The sequence below is a fragment of the Brachionichthys hirsutus genome, chromosome 15 (assembly GCF_040956055.1).
Source record: "Brachionichthys hirsutus isolate HB-005 chromosome 15, CSIRO-AGI_Bhir_v1, whole genome shotgun sequence".
Lineage (NCBI taxonomy): Eukaryota > Metazoa > Chordata > Actinopteri > Lophiiformes > Brachionichthyidae > Brachionichthys > Brachionichthys hirsutus.
The window spans coordinates 11,185,089-11,200,043 of record NC_090911.1 but is presented as its reverse complement, the minus strand read 5'-3'; the positions used below and the strand labels follow the sequence as shown (position 1 = coordinate 11,200,043).

General features: G+C 49.7%; 3 protein-coding genes across 4 annotated transcripts; 1 reads left to right on the top strand and 2 right to left on the bottom strand.

Annotated features, from left to right (window-relative positions):
- Positions 1-1,158: 1,158 nt before the first annotated feature.
- Positions 1,159-6,103, bottom strand: gpbp1l1 (GC-rich promoter binding protein 1-like 1). Of its 2 annotated transcripts, none has more exons than XM_068748751.1 (11): positions 5,091-6,103; positions 4,551-4,665; positions 4,030-4,159; positions 3,519-3,856; positions 3,353-3,428; positions 3,056-3,252; positions 2,814-2,972; positions 2,291-2,446; positions 2,049-2,173; positions 1,863-1,965; positions 1,159-1,753 (listed from the first exon to the last, which is right to left on the bottom strand). In XM_068748751.1, the coding sequence occupies exons 2-11, from the start codon at positions 4,608-4,610 to the stop codon at positions 1,580-1,582; spliced, it is 1,518 nt and encodes a 505-aa protein (XP_068604852.1). In that variant the 5' UTR covers positions 4,611-4,665; positions 5,091-6,103; the 3' UTR covers positions 1,159-1,579. The 2 variants fall into 2 exon arrangements, with proteins under 2 accessions (XP_068604852.1, XP_068604853.1); XM_068748752.1 differs by having other exon boundaries at positions 2,814-2,957.
- A 1,876-nt stretch (positions 6,104-7,979) lies between these two features.
- Positions 7,980-9,501, top strand: LOC137904754 (transmembrane protein 69-like). Its single transcript, XM_068748956.1, has 2 exons — positions 7,980-8,018; positions 8,150-9,501. Exons 1-2 carry the CDS (start codon positions 7,980-7,982, stop codon positions 8,849-8,851), a joined length of 741 nt encoding a protein of 246 aa, XP_068605057.1. The 3' UTR covers positions 8,852-9,501.
- On the bottom strand, positions 9,499-12,431 carry ipp (intracisternal A particle-promoted polypeptide). The gene is made up of 9 exons (XM_068748954.1): positions 12,104-12,431; positions 11,803-12,014; positions 11,496-11,715; positions 11,233-11,385; positions 10,984-11,151; positions 10,756-10,893; positions 10,445-10,567; positions 10,011-10,231; positions 9,499-9,884 (listed from the first exon to the last, which is right to left on the bottom strand). The coding sequence occupies exons 1-9, from the start codon at positions 12,429-12,431 to the stop codon at positions 9,654-9,656; spliced, it is 1,794 nt and encodes a 597-aa protein (XP_068605055.1). The 3' UTR covers positions 9,499-9,653.
- Positions 12,432-14,955: the final 2,524 nt, after the last annotated feature.

Below are 14,955 nucleotides of genomic sequence, written 5' to 3'. Positions count from 1 at the left end.
CCTTTTATATTCTGTGTCCGTGTAATAGTTAATGCCGAGTCATTGTTACAGTGCAGAAATGTACAGGCTGAATTCCTTTAACTGTGACTGCTGCTATCTGTAGATCATAAACCGAAGACGTGGGCGCGGACACTTTAAATGAGACGCTGAAGATTCTCTGTACACTTTGTCTCTCGCCGTCAATAGTCTGTCCGCATTTGGTCTATGCGGAAATATGTTAAAACTAGAAAACCACTCAGAGAGTTTAGACATCTGTCAAGCGCCTCAGTCCCCTTATATTGTGATTTACACCAAAAATAATTGTCCTACGTTTATATTATCTATATTTTTAGATTCCTTAACCATGAAAGCAAAACTTTAGTAATGAAATCATTATTAATTTGGAAGTTATTCACTAAAAGCAACACTTTCAGTCATGGCGGTTTCTTCTGGATCTATAGATCCTTAGCTTTTGAAGCTACAACAGTTAAAACAGAACCTCTTCGGTGGGGGAAATAAAAGAGAGATTATCGAAAGTTGCCAAAAACAAAATTTACCCCGATTTCAACTGGATCCGTTTCCTCAGGATTAAAAAAAGATCTCAATAATATCTGGAGGCGGCCCGTAGGAACGTCGGGGGGGGGGAGTTAGTCGTCGACGAGTGCTGATCTCCGATGGTTCTCTGCCCAGATGAACGGCGTCGGTTCTACCGACGGTTCCACCTCTGCGACGGTTTCTGACACCTCCCACCTGGTCAGATCTCTAGAACCGTTCTGCAAGTGGGAAGTCCAATGATTTCTGGTCTGTTCACACAACTGGTTTAAAACCAGTCGAGTAGTTGGTGTCGTTTCCCACATGCGCGGGGGGTGGGGGGGGTCGATTTGGGATTTGGTTCCCGATGACGAACCCGTGTCTCTCAGAGGAAACCGGAGGACAGCCCGGTGAAGGACGGCGGCACGCCCTCCAGGAGAGATTCACCGTCGTGCCACTTTAACATCTACGTCTGCTTTTGTAAATATGTTGTTTACATTTCCTCAATAAAGTTTTTTTTTTTTGATCCAATTTGTGCCCGATGCTTTTAGACTCTAGTTCCAACCGGCTCAGAGTTCTGTTGAAGCGGCTGCGGTTTCGTTCCCCATTAAGAACCACAGGAACCCGATTCATATTGAAACATATCAGCTTGCCAGGAACCAATTTATTTATTAATCATTAATAATGTATCATCAGCATCATCAATGAAATGAGTTAGTCTGTTTAAAGCAGAATCAAGTGTGCATTCATTGCCCTTCTTTTCTTGATGAACACTTCAGTTCAAAGCGAGGAAGAAAAAGGAAGGGGTGTGTGTGTGTGTGTGTGTGTGGGGGGGGGGGGGCAGCAGTGAAGGAGGAAACGCAGGGAAAACGACGTCTGGCGGAGCAGGAATCTCCCCCTTCACTGGGATATGATTGGTTTTTCCCTTGTGCAAGAACGATGACAAAAAAAAGAATCAAAAAATTCAAAATGGTGCTCTAAAAACAAGATGGAGGCGGGGGGCGGCGGGGGTTGCTGCTTGCTGGGATGTTGTGTTGTGGTGATGTCGGGTTTGTTCCGTAAAGCCACGTTAGGATTTGATGCAGTCCTCGTCGTCGGAGGTCTGGCTGCTGCTGCTACTGGTTTCGGACTCCGAGACCTCCTCGACGTTCGCCTCCGCCACCCTCCTCCAGGGGGTGCAGTGGAGGGTCACGCCCCGCGCCCTGGGGAGGGCGCCGTTTCTCTGCAGGCCGTTCCTCTTCAGCTGGGAGGGAAGGAAGGACGGAAGACTAAGATACAGGAATCGCTAAAGGGTCACTCTAAGCGCCTCTAGCAACGCAGCACAGCATGCGTTACCACGGCGACGGACTCACCTGCTCCGTCTTCGTCTGGAACTCTCTCAGCTCATCCTCCGTCAGAGGCAGGAAGTTGTCATCGTTTTCCGGGTACTCCTGCCAGCCCATGGCCTTCAGCAACCTAGAACAGCCCGGTGGCGGGCGCGTGACTTAGTCGCGTGTCTGTGATGTTGTGTGTGTGTGTGTGTGTTAGCCGCCTCCTACCGGTGCTCCGCCTCCAGGGAGCTGGACAGGTGTTCCGTGTCCGAGTCGCTGAGGGAATAAGACAGACCGTTCTCGTGGCAGACGTCCTCGCTGTAGGCTTTGGGCTCCGGGGTGCTGCTTTCTCCCTGAGGACGTTCCCACAGGAGAAGAGACCATTTTAAAAATGTCAACGAGGACAACGGACGGTCCGGATCCGACCCGGTCAACGCGGCGGGGCGACCGAAACCCGGCCGCAGCCTCACCTCTCCGGACGTTCCCGGGCTGCTGCTGGTCGTCAGCTCCCCGGTTCCCTCGTCCTTCAGGGCTCGCAGGAACTCGCTCTTACGGTCCGGGCCGCGGCGCATCAGCTTCAGCCTCGACGGGGCGATGTCTATGGGGGGAGTCGTGCTGGATGGGTGCTGCGGGGGGGGCGATCGGGAGGAGTCGTTAAAGTAGAGCGTAGAAAGCCGCCGAGATGCCCGAGTCGCTACTGGGAGCCAGCGGCGTCTGGACTCGAGCCTCTCACCGACCACATAATGACTGTGTTGAGCTTAAACCTGTGATTTGTGTTCGGGGGGGGGCAGCTGGGAACAGTTTCTACACGACACACGGAAAACTGCACAAGCTGGATGTGATCCGTCTCAACTGCAAACTGAAATTTCATTTTCTTCATCGGCCGTTTAAAAAATGTTTTGGGCCTTTCAAAATAAGATACCCAGGCATGGAGAACCTGCTCAGGACGACCCCCCCCCCCCCACTCCACCACTCCACCCCCACCGTGCTCACCTCTTTCGGGGCGTTGTGCTGCGGTGCACCGACCGGGGCGCTCGGTTTGGCGGCAGAGACGGGGCTGGTGAAGACTGAATCTCGCCCTGGCATGTGAAGGCCCGTCTTCGGGATCTCTCTCCCACCGGACTTCCACTGAGCGCTCTGAAACAGGACCAACTGCGTGACGTGGAGCGTTTCCCCAACACCAAGTTCCCCGCTCTACCCCCGCCCCGCCCCCCCCTCCGCAGAACAGCTCTTACCTTGCTGGGGGCCACGGCCGGCTTGGGAACCAGGTTCTTGTAGACGCTGGAGCCCACGATGGGAACTTTGCTGCCGTTGGTGGGCAAAGCGCCGGCGGTGGCGAAGCCGGCGGAGAACGCCGTGCCGGGGTCCTCCTTGGAGACCTTCTTGATGACCAGCATTTTGGACACCATCTGTTTGCCACTCGGGGGGTTTTCTGCAGCGCAATCGGGGAACAACCGGAAAGCTCAGGTTGTGAAAGCTAAACCAGAAGCTAATGCTAAAAGCTAAAAGGGCGCCGGGCTGGGCGCTCTTACCCCACACTCCGGCGTGGGGAGCCACCGGCCGCATCGGGGCCCCGGGCTTTCCAGTTGCTTCAGGGTTGAGGGACGGCTTTTAAAAAAGACAAACGCAGCATCGCTTTGTTAGCATCCTGGTGATTCGGCGCTCAGATCGAAATGACCGTCCACTCCGTCCACTCACAAAGTCCTCTTCCACGAACTTCAGCTTGTCGTCCTTGGCGTCTTTGCGTTCCTCGTTGGGGAACTTGTCCTGATACGAGGGGCCTTTGCGGGGGTGGAAGTTGCCATTGCGTTGCCGGTGTCCCACCTGCCTGTCCCTGTCGCCCACCACGCGTTTGGGGTGGCGCCCCTGGTGGTGGTGGTGGTGGTGGTGGTGGTGGCCGTCCCGCGAAGCGCCATGCCAGCCGGGTGTGTCCTTCCAACACGAGCCCCCAGCCAGCCCACCGTGCCCTCCTTTGGCCACGCCCGAGTCCACCGAGTCGTGCCTCAGCAGCAGAGAGGGCTGCTGCCATCCTTCGCCTAGAGGAGGACAAACGGCGTGAGACGGAACCGGGCTCTGGACCAGCGGCGTCAGGGGACGCCGTGACTTCATGCGAGTTTTCATAGCAATCCACAGACAGTCTGGTCGGTAGTTTAAATCCCGCGTCTCCCGAGCAGGAGGCCTCCGTTCTGAACAGTTCCGAGCCCGTTACCTGTTGGCGGACGCAGAGAGCCGTTGTTGAAGAAACCATCGGAAGAGTTGTGGCGGCGGCGGCTCGCAGCGGTTCGGCCGTCTCTGTGGAGGTGGGGCTCCGCTTGTCTCTCGAGGTTGGCAGCAGGGGACTGGAGGACGACAGGAAGCAGAGGTGGGTCCGTTTAAGCAGGACAACCGTTTTTAAACCCTTTCAGGACATTCTTTTTTTTTTTTTACGTAGGAGAACCGTAGATGATCCCTTCGTCTCTCTGAGAAATAAATAACTCAAAGTGAAGCCATCAAGCTGTAAACGTCTGTTTTTGGGATGATTAAAAACTCCTCGCGTTAGCTAGACGCTGCGTCAGCCCAGCGGTGCGTTTGATCATTCTGACCGAATCATAGCTTTTCAACAATGTATTTCTCTCTCCTGCCTTCGCTGAGGTTTATCCAGCAGAAACGCACGATCACCATCTCAGGCGGACAGCCCGACATGCAACAACACACACACACACACACACACACACACACACACACACACACCTTGGCAGGCTGGGGCGTGGAGAAGTTAAGCCAGGCAGGGACAAAGTCATGCTGCGCCATTTAGGTCCAGTGTTTCCGGTCAGTGGATCGAGGCATCAAACCTCATGGCCAGGATCTAAACGGAGAACCGGACAACGGGAACATTAAAAAAAAACAGACTTCAATGACTCAAATCCTCTTTCGTCCAGTTCTGATGTCTTCCAAGTGGGTTTTTTTCCCCCTTCTACCATTACTCATTCCATATTTCAACGCATAATGAGTCCTATTCTTAGCAGGGAACAACAAGCTCAACTTCTGCAGCATCCGTCCGTAAACCTGACCGTCTGGATGGAACACATTAATACAAGCATCATTATATCTAGAAGGTTCTTCCTGCTTGATGCTGCTCAGCCTGCTAGTGTGACTTCAGAAGCTACAATGTGCAAGGAGGAGAATTAACACCGGTTTATCCACAAACCGTTGATACAGGACCAATTAATGTAACGGTTTTCAAGTAAGGCTTCCCAAATGGGAATCAACCAGGTGAGACTTTATAATTACCCCAGAGTCTATGGCTCTGAAGTCCTCTGCCTCCGCTCCTGGTCCGGCTGTTCGCACTGATCACTGAACGTGTGCACCGACGGACGGGGAGCAGCACACCAACAACCCCCCCGTTCCGCAGAGGCAGCTCCCCTCGTCCAGGATGACACACTGAAAGACGGGTCAGAGAAGGCTGCAGGAATGATCTGGAATGGCAATCCAGAGAACTGGCCTCGCAGGAAGTAGCGCTTCACAGGCGGCGCGACGCGGGCCACACTTCCCGTCTCGTTCTGAAGCAGCCCTGGTGTGATGGATTCCAACAACTATTACCGGAACAGGTCCCCCCCCCCCCCCTCCCCCCCGCCCCCACGAGGCAGACTTGATTCCTTTGCTCTTAAGTGTAAGACTCAGAACTTGATTGGACTTTTTGCTGCTTTGTCCTGATGCTGCGGAAGCGCCGAGGTGTCCTACTATTAAAAAAAGGAAGTCAACTGTGATAGTCTTCTGCCCGAGAATATGGACAGCAGTTTGTGTAGCGGTTCCACTCTGACAGCAGATTGGAGGAGAGAGAGACAGGCGTTGTCCTGCCGCACCGCGTGCCAGTATGGTTCTTGTGTCGCTTCACCTTTTACCGAGACATTTTCAGATCTACCGCAAAAGCATGTAGAAAAAGAAAACTAGGTCAGAGACAGTCTGGAAGTCGAGGTAACTTAAAACCGCTGCTCACCTCATGAAATTACTGAAAAAAAAAAACGACTGATGTTTAGGAAACAATGTTCAAAGATCCAAAGTCACATGACAACGCAGGACGTAAAAATCCGATGTTACATCGCTGACATTTTCAGTTTTGGTTAAAGAAATAGAGATGGTGCTGAATTATGCATTATAATACAGAAACTATCTTCGTATGTTTTGTTATCACATTTGTAAGATTCCCATTTAATTGGATCGGGTTCTGTGGGTGAAGAAGATACAGGATAAAGCTCTGATTTCATAGACTTTTACGGTCAAAAGCTTTAAAAAAAAAAAAAAAGCATCCACAAGTGAAACGGTCTCGGTGTCAAATGCTGGTCAAGAGTCCTTTCATGGCGATTCAAAAGCCCAAAAATGAAATCCTCACGAAAGCTTCCGCAACTTTTTCTCTGGAGAAAAAAAGTTCGAAAAATAGAATCGGTCCAAAATTAGCCAAGGGTGTCTTTGCCTTCTTCTTAATTATCGGTTTTGGTGCCGTTTTCTCTTGCTGACGCTTCACTGGTATCTGCACAGGAATAGACCAGACCTGCAAGAAACAAACACCGTTAGCTGTGAAGCAGAAAAGATCATACTGTCGCCAGATTCCCATACTTTGCCTTGAGTTATAAAAAATATAAACAGTGCATCCACAATCTCAGAGCCACTGTGGACTGGTTAGCATCGTCTCCCCTGAAGAATTATGTAACAGGGCTACAAAATCAAGCACGGGCATTTACTTTCGGGGGAACCGTCACTCAGATGAATGACAGAAAAACAATTACAGCTAATTAAATAAAAGTACAAAATCAAAAAACATGCCCTGATGGAAACAAACACATGTACTTACAGCAGGTCAATTCAACACGCATGCACGTTTCACGATGCTAACTAGCCGAGCAATGTCACCGATTACAGTGCATCGATATAAAATAAGATGCGAAGCGGCTATGGCGTTAGCTATCTACTTAAATATAACCGAACAACGCCAGGAAACCGCTGGTGACTGCTAACTATTTCCAGATAAGTGAGGTTAACGCTAGCGTAGCAATTGTTAGCTAGAAGCTTGCGTTACTCAAGACGGTCACCGTAGCCCACCAAAGCTACTAGCTAGTTCAAATTAATTGGCGTGTTTAAGAGGTTTAGCAACGCAAAGGCGCATTTAGTATGTTCGCGGTGGTTTCAACAATCCATTTAAGCTGCTGTCACGAACATACAAAAGAGGTAAACAGACATGGCTTCGTTGAAACAACACAGTTTCAAAATGGCTACCTTAGCAGCGGCAGCACACATTCAATATGCTAAATGCTAGCGAGTTAACTTGCGCTGTTTCATGACGTTAACGTTACCGTGTAGCTCTCACCTTATCCCAAGCAAGTGAACCTCCCATGCATAATTATTCATGTATATCCCAGGGGAACATTAACGCTGGAATACTTTCCCGCAACTATGTAGTTCTTTAATCATACGGCGGTCGGTGTTTGTTTGGGTTTTCGGAGCGCTTACCACTGGCACTGGCGCTGGCACTGGGGGGGGGGGGGGGGGATTCGAACAACCTCCGTAATGCGACGTTCAAGAGCCGTTATGATTTTGCAACCAAATGAGGTTCCGCTGTGTTTTTACGGCGAATCCTTTCAACCGTTATTCATCTCTAAATACCTTTATTTTCGATTAGTAATGCACATCCACACCTGAAATTATTATATAATTGTTTTGTTTTTTTAATGTTAATAAAATACATTGTTGGTAGGACGAATATTGACATTTACCGCTGTTGAATGCAACTTAATTCCTTCCCCGTCACAGCCAGCCAAACTAGTCGATAGCCGAACCAATGTCGTTCAGCGTTGAAAGATCGGGAGACAGGCAGGCATTTCACCGAGCACCGATAGCATAGCAGTTGAACGACCTTACAGCAGCTGGTAAACGTGAACTTTTTTCAAACAAATTTAAATTACATACAGTGGCATTTACAAATTATTAAATTGCAACAAATTAAGGACAACGTTTAGGTATTGTAACATATATGGTTTAAATGATGGATTGTTGTATCGCATCAGATTGAGCAGGACTGCTAGCTGAATGCTAGCTGTTAGCGGTGGTTAATGTTATCGCATAGATAAAAGTCCAGAGTGCGTTTGCTTTATTACCAACGATTGACCAATCTTTTTCAGATCGAAGATGATTAGATTTGCATCCGTAAGGCGCCTGTTTTCTGGGGTAAGTCTATATTGAAGCTGATCAATACCACTTGCTTGCTAATTAAAGACAGTGTTGTTATGTTCCAGCATTACAAAAACCACACTTATTGATCAAGCCGTTCCCATTTTTCTTCTTCTGTATCTCATCAGCTTCTAAAAGGGAGATGTGTTCAGCCAATCAGAGCGCCAGGCTACTTGACCGAGAGTCACCTGCAGTTTCACACTCACTCATCCTCAGCATTAAAGCGACCCGGACCGACTTCCACCGACAGATTGACCGTCAGGCCTGCGAACTGGCCCGCTTCACGTCTTTGCCACGGGGGTTCGCGAGGAACCGCGGAGAGAGCCGACGGCAAAGGGAATCTCAGTTTGAGGGCCCTCACTCAGGCACCCAAACCCGCGATATACCTCGGCGTCTCCGGGCTCATCCCTTTTGTGTCGGCCCCGGCCTTCATGGCTGCTACGCAGTCCTTCTACCCTGAACTGGCATTTGCTCAAATGGTTTACGGAGCATGCGTGGTCTCCTTCCTCGGAGGAGCCCGGTGGGGGTTTGCCATCCCTGCTGGTAGTCCTGCTCAGCCCGACTGGATGAACTTGGGCAACAGCGTGGTGCCGTCCCTTCTGGCCTGGCTGGCACTGCTCTGCAGGGACAACGTTGTCGAAGGAGCCCTGGTGGTTGTTATGGGACTGTGTCTCTCTCTGCACTGTGACCTGATATTGCTGCCTGGCTACCCCCCCTGGTTCGAAGCCATGAGAACTGTCCTCACTCTGGTTGCCACCTTCTCGCTGGTGGCTACTCTGATAATTAAGAAATTTTGCAGTGAGAAGAAGATGGAGACTCAGAATAAGTGATTCCAAAGGACTTGCAAGCTGACAGAACAAGTGTTAAAACTGTACTGGGCTTATTTATGCAGCATGGAAATTCCCCTCTAGAGCCCCTTTGCCATGTGGGAACTTATGTGAGGTTTAACCGTGGAGCATCTGAGCATCTTTGTTGATCAGCATCTGGGCAAAGGTTAATTATACTACCGGTAGTTTACCGTTTATACCACAATTCGGTCATCAATTGTAGTATGGAGGCGTGTCAGGCGTTGTGGCGACGCAAGTTAATTTTTAAATCCAGCATCGACTATTCTCACAAAGTTGAAATGTGATAAGCAATAAAAGACATCCTCCTGTCCTGAACATTTTTGATTATAGAAAAGAAATCATTGTTAGCGCATGACTAAACACACTTTTTATTTTTCAGTTATGCCCTGTGTCTAATTAAAGAGCAGCAACTTCTGGTGCCACTGATGAATGAAATGATATAGAACTCTGTTCTTTCATAAATAGTTAATAAGAGAGCACTTGCTTATTCACACCATCATTCACAGAAATAATCCAGTAGAAAATTGCATGATACACGAGGAAAGAGTGCGACTCTTGTGAAATGATTTGCCAAAAAAAAAAAAAGAGGTGAAAATGACTCGTAATAAAAGTGGGAAAGTTTTCCCAGCTTCTTAAATTCCATAAATATCAAGTGTTCTGCACAAACAAAGGATGTGTCTAAACCCTGTAGAGTTCAGGGATATCCAAACTGCACAAATTCGCCCTTTTAAATAAGCCAGCTCTTCCAACACAGGAAGTAAAGTATTGGCGCTGGGGGTCCGGATCAGAGCACGGCCAGCCCGCCGTCGCATCGGCTGGTGATGATGTTGCCGACTTCTGCCCAGGTGTCCAGGTGAGGGTCGTAGATTTCCACAGAGTCCACAGTCACGGGGGGAGAGAAGTCAAAGTCTCTGCTGGCCGATCGGCCCCCCACGGCGTAAAGCAGCCCGTTCACCGCCGACACCGACACGCCGGCGCGCGCTTTGGACATCGAGGCCACTTCAATCCATTTCTCCTGCAGACAGGCCGACACAAAAAGGGGGCGGGGGGAGGAGGGGGGGTGGAGTGTCAGGAGGACACGGAGACAATCGAAGAAAAGACAGCTGCCATGTGTCGTGTCCTCCGGGGGGGTTACCGGTACCTCTTCTGGACAGTACTTCTCCACCGTCTCCAGCGCTCCGAGCGCCTCATTCCAGCCCCCGACGGCGTAAATGCAGTTATTCAGGCAGGCCACGCCCACGTAGGCGCGGCACGTGGCCATGACGGGCAGGGACCGCCATCGGTGGGAGATGGGGTCGAACACCTCGGCGGAACGCAGCTCCGTTCCTTCGTCGCTAATTCCTCCGATCGCGTAAATAAACCCTGGGGAAGAGATCAAAGAGACGAGCTCTGTTTAAGGGTGCTTTCACACTGCCGCTGTTTGCTCCCCTTTGAACCGGACCAGGGTTCCTTTCCTCTGTTCCGTCTGCATGTGAAGGAATAAAACTGCACCATGTGCATCATTTGATTTGCTGTTCCTATTATCGCACCGGATCACTGCGCCATTTTGGGGGTGGGGGGGGGGGGTGAACACACCGTGCAGCTCGCAGCATCCGAAGTAGTACCGAGGAGCCGCCATGTTGCCGATCACCTCCCACTTGTTCTCCTCGGGGTCAAAGCGCTCCATGGTCTTCCCAATCTCGGAGCCGATCCAGCCGCCTAAAAGCAGCGAAACGGGAAAATGTAGCCGCCAAAATATATTCGCTTTTCATCCCTTAAGAGACGCCGTATTTCGTGACGCAACTAAACCGGCATCTTCTCTGCTTTGTGTCGGAGATGCTTTTTACTCAGCGGGTTCCAGAGGTGACGGGATGCACTTTGGTTTTTTTTACCACGGCGTCTCTTACCGAGCGCGTAAAGCGCTCCGTGGCACGGGCAGACTCCAACGCCGCAGCGAGGGAAGTTCAGCGACGCCACGGGGCCCCACTGCTTGGTCACCGGGTCGTACCTCTCGGTACTGTCGAAAATCATCGAGTCCTTCTCCCCTGCATGGTGAGGGGGGGGGCGGAAAGGAGATTGACATTTCCTCCTCCTCCTCCAGCCGCGCTACAGAGACGACCTCCGGTCCTGCTCACCTCCCACCACGTAAATCATGCCCTCCAGCACCGCGACCCCCAGCCCGCTGCGGGCCCGGTGCAGCGATGACGCCGTGGTCCAGTACTGGTTGAAGGTGTCGAAGCGCTCCACGCAGCACAACGCTCGGCTGTCGCTCCAGCGGCCCCCGTGCAGGCGAGTGTAGCCTCCTGGTAGGGGGGGGGGGGTGAGATTAAAGGGATGTGGAACATCTTCACTCGCTTAAACTCACATCAGGTGATTCCTCTGACCTATGGCGTAGAGGTATTTCCGGGCTTTCCGTCTCGGTCTTATCTTGGCTGGCTGCAGCTGAGCGTTCATCTTCTCCTGGGGAGACTTTGGGACTTCCGTGAATTCCTTCAGCAGCGTTTGCAGCGCCACCCGCAGGCTGAAGTCGGCAACGCCTTCATAGAAACGTCGAAGAGGAGGAGGAAGTTTACTACTGTGTAGTGAAATAAAAAAAAAAATCAAGTATATAAAATGAGTGAAGGGGGGGGGGGGGCAGCCTCCTCACCCTCTATGTACTTGAACAGTCTCTGCGGGGAGAGCAGAGGGAAGCGAACCGGTTCCAGCACCTCCACAACGTGCTTTTTCCTCTTGGCCACGTCTTGGAGAACCCAGTCCATGGCGGCGGTGAACACCTGGTACTCGTCCTCAATCCTCAGCTCCTCGCTCCTGAGCAGCCGCACCAGCTGATCCTTCAACAGGCCCCGGAATTCATCCGTGACGCACACCTGAGAGTTCCAGAAGTAAGAAGCGTCACCAAAAAAAAAAGCGTAGAACTTGAGCCAGAAAAACGGGGTTTTGTTCCAATCTCACACCTCTAGAAAGTGAACTTGGATGTAGTTCTCCGTGAACTCCAGCGTGTCCACGCAGGCGATCTGCTCAAGCAGCTGGAAGACGCCCACGCAGTTGGACAGGTCCATGTGGCCCTTGAGGAACTCGCCGCAGAGCGACACCACCTCATTCAGCTGCAACATGTCCGCCGCCACCATCAGCTCCTGGACGTTCTCCACCGTCACGCCGATCACGCCTGGATGAGCAGAAGATAGCTTTGAGGGGTTTTTGGATTTCACCGAGCACATCATGACGGTGGATAACGGAAGCGTCGGTGTTTTGCACCTGTGTATATGAAGTCCAGCAAAACCTGGAAGACCTCCGTGTCCACCCCGAGGATCTGCACCTCCTCTTTGTCCGCCTCGCTCATGCCCACGGAGAACAGGGCGGAGAAGTAAGGGCTGCTGGCGGCGAGCACCAGCCGGTGGACCCTGAAGACCGCGGCGCCGACCTTCAGCGCCACGTCGCAGAAGTCGGCGCGGAGCCGCATCTTGTTCACCTGGGCCAGGAGGAGTCTGGCGTGGCGGTCCGCAGCCAGCGGGGCCCGCTCGGAGGCCTGGGTCGCCATGGCAACAGCGCCACCATAAAAGGTGGATGTTGACTCAGAGGTCATCGTGGCAGCGCTCGAACTCAGCAGTATTTTCAATACCTTCTCTTTTTAGTTCCGGCATTAAAAATGCACGATTATCTAATTAATTGTATTGTGATGATTGATCTTTTTTTTGGGGGGGGGGGGGGGGGGGGGGCGTTTCTGAAAGAACACAGAGCCTGATTCTCGGTCTGATCGTTGGATACAAAACAACCTGAAGACGTCACGTTGAGTTATTTTGTTGTTGTTGTTTGCTTTAATCGATTAATCGATAATGAAAAGCATAATCGGAAGCAATACGACGTAAAACAAGCCCAAAAAGCCACGAGCTGATTGCATAAACGTCACAGTCGCTGGACCCCCCCCCCCCCTCATCGTTTGGTAATACAGAACGCTAGGTCAGGAAATACAAGCGATTAATGCCCCCCCCCCCCAAAAAAACAACCTTCTAAATGGCGTGCGGACCCCGGAGCCGGGCAGGCTAGCTAATAGCCAGGGTTCATACTGAAGAATAGAACCTTTCCTGCTTGGCCGAACTTCACCGGGTCAACTCCCAGAGGATCAGGACGGAATGCATTTTAAGATCCAGATTTTCAGCTGCGACTCACCCATGTTTTTGTTTTGTGTTGTTTTGGATGCAGGGAACTTCTTCCGCTGAAAACTGTCAATCCCGTTTTCGTGGATCGACTGGACTAGTCTGGCTGAAAGATAGCCAGAACTAACCGATAACCGATAACTCGATTGTTCTTTCCCCCCCCATTTGTGTTGATAATAACTTCTGTGGAGAAACAGAACTTCCAATTCCACTAAAATGTTATTTATTGTTGACATTATTTCTTATTTTGCTCAGTTTATGACAGAAACTCAGTTTAATGACAGAAACGCCAGATGGCAGTGTTTGCCTTAGAACAAAAAAGCCAAAACAAATATTCCCCCCAAAAAAACCTACCATGTGAATGACTTTTGTAGTTTATAGCATGTCATTCCAAGTGTATTTATCCTCCACCGTGTTGGTTACAGCGCCTTCGGCCATGTCTGCAACCAAAGCCTCGTCTTACATGGTGGCAGGCGGTATTATTTAATCAGTATCTTTCCATGAATTTAGTTTAAATATTGTGTTGGAAACTTCCTGTTTCCTTTTCACAGTTTGGGCCCATCATATCTATCTGGTTCACTTAATAGAAGTGTGTGTGTGTGTGTGTGTGTGTGTGTGTGTGTCCCATCTGTGACAGTTACAGGACTTTGTAACTGTCACCTGACTTGTTTTTCCTGCTATTTCAATGTGTCGCAGAGGATTTACTCAGCCAGTGATGCATGACAAAGTATGTGCACCAAGATTAGCCAATTAAAACTCCAGAGGTTGATCTGTGCCAATTTGACCCCCCCCGCCTCGATTGGCCGAGTTCTCTCATGTTGTTAAGTCACCACTATATAATCTTGTTTCCCACGTTAACCGTGACCAACATGTCGGTAGAACAATTACCGTGCGTAGTTGGGGTACAGTTTAAAATGACTCTTGTTAATTCAATATTAGGCCGAGCTCAACGTGCATTATAAAAGCGTCCCGTTCAGCGTAACGTTCGTGTTCTGTGCAGCCAAATATTTGTCATAACCTGAAAAGTACGGACTATAAAGGATTCCACTCTGAACCTGGAGTATAGAATCTTCCACGACAACATTATTATTATTTTTTTTCACCTTATCTTCAAATAACATTTTATTTCAATAGTGGCATGAAAGCTGTCGCTGTCCACACAAGGCCTGGATTACAAGGTGTATTTTTAGCAGTTGTGCGTTATCAGTGCTGTTCCGTGAATTCACCGAAGCGTGACAACAGCCTCTTAGTGAATAGATGCTAGACGCTGACTTCATTACTTCAAGCAGAAAACCAGCCTCTTCCAAACTGTGTTTAAATGTGTTTAAATGTTTCTTGTAAGAACATTTATTGCCTTTTGTAAAACAGGTTTTGGGTGAGGCGCTAAAATGCATTTGAATGCATTGACACAGACTTGTTTTCCTTTCACAGAGCAATAATGCCTTTTGTTTTTTCGTTGTTTGCGGTATCCAAGGCCCCGCTTTTTGTTAGGCCATATTTCTGCTTGCTATTAAACTAATAATCATGCTCACTGATCCACTTGTCCATCCATTGTGGCGGTAGAGAGCAGAGCATTTGCCTTGCTTTTTCAGAAGCTCTCTTGTGCAAGGATTTTTTTCCAACTTAAATTAAGTAACTCCAAAGTTACAGCAGTAATTTCATTCACTCAGAAATCATATGTCGCAAATAGAGTACAAAGGAAAGTTAAAGGGAAATAAATATGTAGCTAATTTACATTAAAAAAATATATTATAAAAGTTTTTGGTGATGGGAAATAATTCCAGCAGTTTTTCTGGCCCAAACTCAGCAGCCGAGTAAGGCGATAAACCTTAGTTCTTGATTAAATGTATACAAATACACGAACGCACATAAAAATACACGAATGTATCTTCTAGCTGGTGCGTTTAATGTCCGCTCATAATGTTTGGAATGCCTATAAGCCAGCTAAAACGT